Source organism: Nicotiana tabacum, chromosome 12, assembly GCF_000715075.1.
Source record: "Nicotiana tabacum cultivar K326 chromosome 12, ASM71507v2, whole genome shotgun sequence".
NCBI lineage: Eukaryota > Viridiplantae > Streptophyta > Magnoliopsida > Solanales > Solanaceae > Nicotiana > Nicotiana tabacum.
This window is the reverse complement of record NC_134091.1, coordinates 24318099-24326481: the sequence shown is the minus strand read 5'-3', so window position 1 is coordinate 24326481 and position 8383 is coordinate 24318099. Positions and strand designations below refer to the sequence as shown.

Sequence of the window (8383 nt, the reverse complement as noted above, 5' to 3'; positions counted from 1 at the left end):
ATCCAAAATTATATTAATGTTCAATAATAACTCTAATTTTTAAATATTATTTTTATTTAATTTTTTTTTTTGAAATTTTATAATTCTTATGTCCAAACGTCCACTATACGAAGAGCAACAAATTCCTGATAGGTGTAGGCATGCATGAGATCCACGTCCACACGCGTTGTCCTACAAAAGGCCTTTTTTTTCCCTTCGGTGCAATGAGATGAGAGCCCACCGCCTGATTGGTAGCTGCTCACTGCACCCTCTGCTGCCTCCTTATCCTCTTTCTCTCATCCGTTATACCTTTTTATTACTACATGAATCCATCCTTAAAAAAATGAACAAAAGTGAATAGATACATGAATCTAATGGGGTAAATGGTAATCAATGAAAATTTCAAAAAGGTGTCATTTCTCTTCTGAAACCGAAGGAGAAGAATAGGTGAAAGGCTTAGGGTATGATAAGTGTAAAGCATGCATGCAAGTTCAAAACCCTCTTGTAATCCCACATGTCCCTTTTCTTTATGTTCCTCAAACACGTACCCACCGTACGTTTCCAAGTGTCACTTCTTTCTTTTCTCTTCCTTCATGTTTTGCCCTCTTCTCATTGGCTTATATCACCCTCTTATACCTCAAACCTCAATCCCACAAACTTCCCCTTACCTTCTCTCTTCTCTGTTTCTGCATTTTGGGATTGTTTGTTAAGAGGAAGTTTTGAATTTCTCCTTCTACCAAAATGATGCAGACTTTGAATCCTTACCCTTCAACCTCAAAAACAGCTGAGATCATGGCTAGATACAGGCCTATAGCACCAAAGCCAGAGGTTCCAACAAGTCCTGTTTCTGAAAATAATCCTAGTGGCTTGCCAGCAAATATTAACAAATCTCCTTTCTTGAGGAATGTATGGCCTCAGTTGCAAGCAAGGCCTACAAGAACTAGGAAGAGAGGAAGAACTGCCCTTGGTCCACCTACTATGAAAAGAGCCAGAACTAATTACCTTCCTGCAGTCCAATTTCCTCATTATCAGGTAATGGCTGCTTCACCTGCTCATAGACCAAATGCGGTTCCCCACTTCTCTATAATCCCAAATCTTGTCCCTCTTAAATGTGGCTTGGGTACCCCTGTCACAACTCCAGCAAATTCAATAGCACTCCCTCTTCTTTCTTGTACTACGATAAATCTTCCTATGCTAGTTACTGAGAAAAGCTCTGGAGAGGAAATTAGAGGGATAGATTTGAACTTGGCAGCTGATGTTCCTGAAGAATTAGATTTCATGCCACAGTTAATGCAAGGATCCACTAGTCCTAAGAGCCGTGGCGTCATTACTCCACGGCCAGTGCGTCCAGTTGGGTCAAGTATTTCAATTGGGTGTATCAATGAGGAGGCTCCAGATGGTGGAACTAACAAGAAATGTATGAAAAAGCCAGAGGAAGTGGAGGAAGAAGTTGAAGCAGAGGCCTTACCAGCTGTTATATCAGACTCGAATAACAAAGTAAGGCTAACAAATTCAGCATACAAAGAAATGGTGGGTCAACCTGAATGTTGTTGGCTGGACTACATGCGTGGCAATGCATGCAAGAGAATTGGTGGGGAAGTGATGCTTGAGTTCTTGGATTCAAAAAGTGTGCCAATGTCATCTGATGGATTTACTTGTTGGGTGAAGATAGAATGGGGAGCTGACAAAGGGAAAAAGAATTCTGTTAAAGCTTTTTGCAATGCTGTGAGGTTAGCTTGTCAGTCCAAGGATTATCTCTTTGAGTGGAGGTTTCATACCACAGATGATGATGCTCCTGAATCTGCTTCCAGTATCTAAACAGTTTTCCAAGTGTAAATATAGGTAACTCGTTTAATGTTGTAGAGTAAACCTTATGCCATATAGTAGCAGTGTATAAAGAGTAGCAAAATGAGTGTTAGTTAATTATGTTTGATAGTTGTTTCCAGCTTTAAGTGCGACATGCGAAATTGTATATCTGCAATGACCCTACGAGTACAAAGCTATATGCCAATGTCAAGTTTATAAGCTACCATTTCTCTATATATTCCCAAATTTATTCTGAAAAATCTGATTTGGATGGGTGAAGTTTGATTCAAACATGAAAATATGTTTGAACATGAAAATGTGTTTGAACATATGTTTTGGGTGAAGTTTGGTTTGGAAAAATATGAAACATAACTTATACTAACAAGTTCTAAAAACTATCATAAATACCCAACTGTACTATTATCAATAACATTCATTATATTATCGCAAATTATAGTTCTGAACATAAAAAAATTGATATAAAATTATCATTTTTATAATGAACTACATGATACACTATCAGATGACCGATACACTATCAGATGACCGAGAAGACGAAGCAACATCGTTACAAAATAATAAATGGTGAGCTCTTTTATAAAATACAAACGTTTGGAGTAATTTTAAAAAAATATAATAGTGATATTTTGGCTCAAAATTAACTATTGAGCTGGTTTTGAGATTTAAAATTTAGCTAAAATATAGATAAAATTTATGACCAAAATCAAGTTTATTTTGGCAAAATCTATGGCCTAACTCGCTAGTTTTCTTCTTTTGGTTCTCTACATTTTTACTAGTTCAACGCACAAGAAACAAAAGGGACGACAGCCTACGTCCTAGTTGGCGAAATGAGTACAAGTTTTAAAAACCTAGCTAACTAACGTAATACACTTTTGTCTATTGGACCATGATATTTCGATAGGAAACGAAGTAATTGGCTGAATACGTGTTACAATTCCAATGATAAAAGAATTTCCACCTGTCAGTAGTGGCAACTCTTGTAGGCAGCGCAGCAGTGTGGAAATTGAACGTACAAAATATCCATTAGTCTCCCTTGGACTCTGGTGGGGGGCCCTTCCATTTGAAGTTGTCTGCATATGATTTTGTCTGTAGCCAGAAATAAAGTTCATAAATATAAGACTCACTGTGCCCGATAAATAAATGGTTAACTAGGCAACCATGAGACTCCATTTCAAGAAATACCAATTTAAATACATGGTCTTTGAACTGGTCTACATCCCGCAAACGGATAAAATAAAATTAACAAAAGAGAACCAATTAACGGAATGGAAATTTTGGTTGGACCGGCATCTTAAAAAACATGGAATAACATGGAGTAGAGAAAATTCATACCTTCAACAACGGTGTATGAAACTTCTTGACCTACAAATCAAGATTCAAGAGAAAAAGAAGAAATAATACTTCTCTGAACTTCTTTATACAATCAAAAAGATACATACAACACAAGGTAGCTCCCTATAATGAGTCTAATTTGGTATTTAGAAGATAAAGTAACTGACTGAGATAACATATTAAAATGTAATGACATAGTAAATTTATTTAACACTTAACAGTGTATATAAGTTAATCCATCTTGAAATACTTAAAAGGTCCTACACAGAAGGTTAAATTGCTGGCAGTGTTGCTGTAACATTAAAAGCAATCAAACAGAATAAGGAGCAGTCCACATTCGAACCTCAAAGATCTCTGAAGGTCATTATCGCGATATTTTATATCCAAAGAAAATGCACTTGGTAAGGTCTTCGAGTGTAGTTGCTTGAATCCCAATCCAATGTCCTGATCCTAACTAGTTAGGAAGTGTCTAACTTGCCAATTAGATAGTGTTATTCCCGTCAATATTGCTGTATATGTAAATAATAATTCTGCAAAATATAAGTTAACGTAATGAAACAATAATAAATTCGAGCCCACTGAATTCACAGTGTTTCCTTAAGGAATTTAATCCCCTCCTAGTACCCCAAGGTAATGGATTATTTTCTCCCAAGATAGAACGAATAACACACTGGTGTAGCGGTACTTCAAACCCCAGTGTTTCAGCGAACACAAAGTTCGGTAGCAAATCACACTTACAGTTGCTTTGTTTGAAGTTAAAAACAATGCAGAACGAAGGAGTATATACTCAGAAAATCGTATGGAAATGCTGAGAGGAAGGAGTGCAATGTATAGCCAATTGTATGTTGTGTGTTGAGTGTCTTTCTTCAACATCTGCTGCACATATATATAGCAGCAAAATGTTGAAGAAGACCAAACGTTCACCATGTTTGTGGAGCAAGCACTTCATGTTTGTGGAGCAAGCACATTCATGGTGGGAAGACCATTATCCGGCTGCCAAATGATCAATACACGGATTGAAAAATATCCGTTACAAATACGGATAATCTTACGTTAATATTTACTATTAACAAATAAATTTGGTTCAAAAAATTAAGCCGTAGCCGTAGCCGAAGCCGAGCCGAGCGAGCGACGACGACGACGGCGCGAGGTTTGCTTTCTTCTTAACTCTTTAAGAGCTACAAGAAGAGCAATTATATATATACCCACCAAAAATGTCTTCCTCTTCCAATATGGGACAATGTCTCATTGTTAAGAGGGGGAAACTTAAAATTTTACTCAAAATTTCATTTTCCCTCCATTTCCCATTCACCCTCATTTTAAGAATATTCATCTTAAAATAATTAAGAATATTCATCTTAAAATAAAACCTCAACAGATAGAATTTGAACTCTCAATCTAGTCAGTTTTGCGTTCCCTTTAGCAACAGTGCTGTATCTTAAAATGAAATGTACTTTGGTTCTTAGTTATTAATTTTCACCTGAGTTTATTCCTAAGTTCAAAGAAGTTTAAAATCTAGTAACTCACTCTCGATAATCCAAAAGTGTTCTTCCATTCATTTTAGAACCTTGATGACTGAAGGATTCTACCGCAATATGTCCTGCTTATAAGGTGAATGTTAAACAAAGCTCTGTACATTAGACTGCTAACAAGACCAACAAAGTTGGCCTTGGAACAAAGTCAAGCTAATGTATCGTGTAGTGACAATTAGTATGAAAAAGATTTGGCGTTCAAGTTCTAGTGAAGCTAACCTCTGTGCAAGTGGCCGGCTCTCTTTCTCCTTCTCTTTTTCTTTTTTAACAAATCTGATCAAGTTTTTCTTTTACCATTGTTTTCCCTTTCATTAATTTAACTAACATCTCAAGATGCAGTCAAACAGATGCTTGACTACTGTAGAATCAGTTAAAAAACTGATATCAGAAATAAAAAAATTATCAGCAAAAACGAAGCAGTTGCTTGATTGCTGCCCAGAGATTTGAGACACAGAGCACGTATGAGCTGTCTAAAACTAACTTAGAGAAAACTTCTCTCATAGACAAGTACACAATTGCAAGGATTTGTTACATCGGATAATACTTGAATATCCAAAGTGAAATGTCTCCAGATCAAAATAACTGTTTTATCATGAAAAAATGTATGGAACGGTGCGTACTTCTGTGTGGACAAGAAATTTATTTTCCACTTTCCAACCTTTCCAGAGCCTTGTTGACTTGCAGTTCTAGCAGGTGAATAAATAATGACCTGCAGATGCAATGTTCAAAATTTCCAGTGAAAGTTAGTCTATCCTCAGATCCACTAAACTGTCCAAGAAAAGAATAAACCATCTCTGTTGAAGAACTCTAGGTAAGACCTATATACTTCTTTGGATGAAAAAGGAGGTATAAGTAAATACTATAACAGAAATCCCGATAGTCATCTGGAAGAATAAGAACAGTAATTTCCGTAAAACAATAATGAATTGCATCGTATCCAAATCTGATTTACACTCAAAAATACCAAAGCTAGAAAGATATACGACAGCCCAGCATCTCAATTCTCCCCCTTTTCTTCTAGAAAAAGGAAGAAATAAAGAACAAATAGGAAAAAGTTGCAAGCCATAGAAAGCAACCATACTAAGCGCTTCATTTGCTTACTTCTAGGAAACATTTTGTTCTCTAATATGTTCTTGTAAAGCTTCCTGATCCACATTATAGAAGGGAACAATTTGCATTTCTATTATACTTTTCTATTAAAGACTCCAAGGCAATCTGAAGTATTTTGGTTCTCAAGCTTTGTTTGTAATGAAAACATGATTGCTTTAGTGAGAACAACAAAATTCCAAATGGAACTGAGCTAATAGAAATAAATGAAAAATTCTAAATCTTTTCTACCTATTTTATTTCCAGTCAACAATGTTTGCTTTTACGGGCGTGTAGACGAGTGGAAATGCATTGTGTCAATCAATCAAAGGATTAGCGGTCAATTTTCAATTAGGAATTATGGGAGAATCTGATCATAAAAAACAAGTCAACATTTTTCTTCACAATGAAACATAAATATCTCCGTGTTAGGTTCATCTAGAATTAACATCACAGCGGACCCTGTTGAGATAATGAACTCTCATGGTTCATCTCAGAAGAAGAATGAAGAAGAAAGTCAGAAGAAGAATGAGGAAGAAACTGTATACGGTCGAAATAGATTTCGGCCTCCATACGTTTGATCGACTTCGAATGGTAAGCGATCGAAGTGAGAGCTCGATACGAGTTCCGACGATAGTACAAACAAGCCTCGAGCTCCAAGACCGATCGAGGAATCGGCTCAGTATCATTATCAAGCCCATGACCAAATCGAACCGCAAGGCAACGAGAAGGTTGTCGGAGATGCACAGACCGATTGGCACTCACCCCGAATGTCGAACTCGAACTCAAGGCCGAGGGCTCGACCCAATACCGAGCTCGAGCCGGTATCGAGCTCGCAGACAAGAGCCGTTGCAACCGCACTAGGGGAGAGAATCTTGGCAGGAATCGAGGAAGAGACAATTAATCATGGGTTTTCCACTGTATATTTTTTATTATAAATAAAGTAAGATCCCTCTACTATAAATGGGGAATCACTGTAAGCACGGGGGGGCGGACAGATTGTAACAAAATATTTTCTTCTCATATTGAAAGATATCCCCTTGTGTTTATTTCCCTTTATCTATTCGTTCTTCTTATCACTATTCTCATTCTCATAGTCAAGAATACACGTATTTCTATTTCTCTATGCGATTTGTATCAAATTATATCACATATCCTTAGAACCATACACAAATTTAACTCTATCCAATTTTTCGGGTAAACAGTTTGGCGCCCACCGTGGGGCTAAGGATAATAGTGGTTGTTTGATACAAATCCGCAATACGCACCAGTTTACAACTCTGAATCAGCAATGGCAAACCCTCGATTGATGGCTTTACCTATCGACCACGAAGCCGGCCTTCAAGATGAAACCAACAACTTGACACCCAGGGCCGGAAGGCGAATTAGCGATGCCACCGAAGCTAAGAGTCGAAGTACCGCTAGATGTCAGTTCACAAGTGGCTCTTGAGGCGAACCAACGTTCCGAACCGAAAAATAATATTCAGGGCGGTACTCGATCCGTAGCTCGAGACACCCATAACGTGGAGGAGATCAGAGTCAGCTTACGGATGATCTTCGAGATGTTACAAGCCCAACAAATAGCGATAGCTCAGTTTCAGAGCCAAACTCAGGTACAAAGTAGGCCGGAGCCCAATCCGCTTCGAGAAATCACCCACAGAACGGAACCAGCCATAGTGAAGTCAAATGAACAAGAATCGGGGACTACTCCGGAAATTACTAAATTGCTCGAGGAACTCACAAAATGAGTCAAAACCAACGATAAAAAAGTAGAAACATATAATTCCAGGGTCGATCAAATCCCGGGAGCTCCACCAATGATAAAAGGGCTAGATTCGAAAAAAATCATTCAAAAGCCTTTTCCCTCGAGTGCAGCCCCAAAACCAATCCCTAAAAAATTTCGCATGCCCGAAATACCCAAATATAACGGAACGACTGACCCGAACGAGCACGTCACTTCTTACACGTGTGCCATCAAGGGCAATGATTTGGAAGATGATGAGATCAAATCTGTATTATTGAAAAAATTCGGTGAAACCCTGTCAAAGGGGGCAATGGTATGGTATCATAATTTACCATCTAACTCTATTGATTATTTTGCTATGCTTGCAGATTGCTTCGTAAAAGCACATGCCGGAGCCATAAAGGTCGAAACCAGAAAGTCGGGCATGTTCAAGGTAATACAAAAGGATAACGAGATGTTAAGGGAGTTCGTATCTCATTTTCAAATGGAACGAATGGATCTGCCACCAGTCACAGACGATTGGGTTGTTCAAGCTTTCACTCAAGGTCTAAACGAGCGGAGCTCGATGGCTTCACCGCGGCTGAAGCAAAATCTGATCGAGTACCCAGCTATTACTTGGGCCGATGTGCACAATCGATATCAATCCAAAATAAGAGTCGAAGATGACCAGTTGATTTCTAGGTCCGTTACGAAAAGAACTACCAAGCAAAAGTCGACCAGAGATCGATACCAGCTATATAGCGGAAACGATACTACTGCTAAGTATCCGAGGCCTCTTTAAAATCAACCTCGTATACTGGGGGCTTTATCATTGAACGCATCTGTGATGATTATCAAGTTCGGTACAAAGGAAGTTACTTTGTTATTTCAAACAGTGTCTCAA

The 8383-nt window shown here is 38.1% G+C and overlaps 1 protein-coding gene across 1 annotated transcript; it reads left to right on the top strand.

The window, feature by feature from the left end:
• The first annotated feature begins 217 nt into the window (after positions 1-217).
• On the top strand, positions 218-2008 carry LOC107770665 (uncharacterized). Its single transcript, XM_016589998.2, has one exon. The coding sequence runs from the start codon at positions 721-723 to the stop codon at positions 1795-1797; it is 1077 nt and encodes a 358-aa protein (XP_016445484.1). The 5' UTR covers positions 218-720; the 3' UTR covers positions 1798-2008.
• Positions 2009-8383: the final 6375 nt, after the last annotated feature.

Bases quoted from the DNA above. Each gene is read 5' to 3' on its own strand.
- LOC107770665 (XM_016589998.2), top strand. From the start codon at position 721: ATGATGCAGACTTTGAATCCTTACCCTTCAACCTCAAAAACAGCTGAG.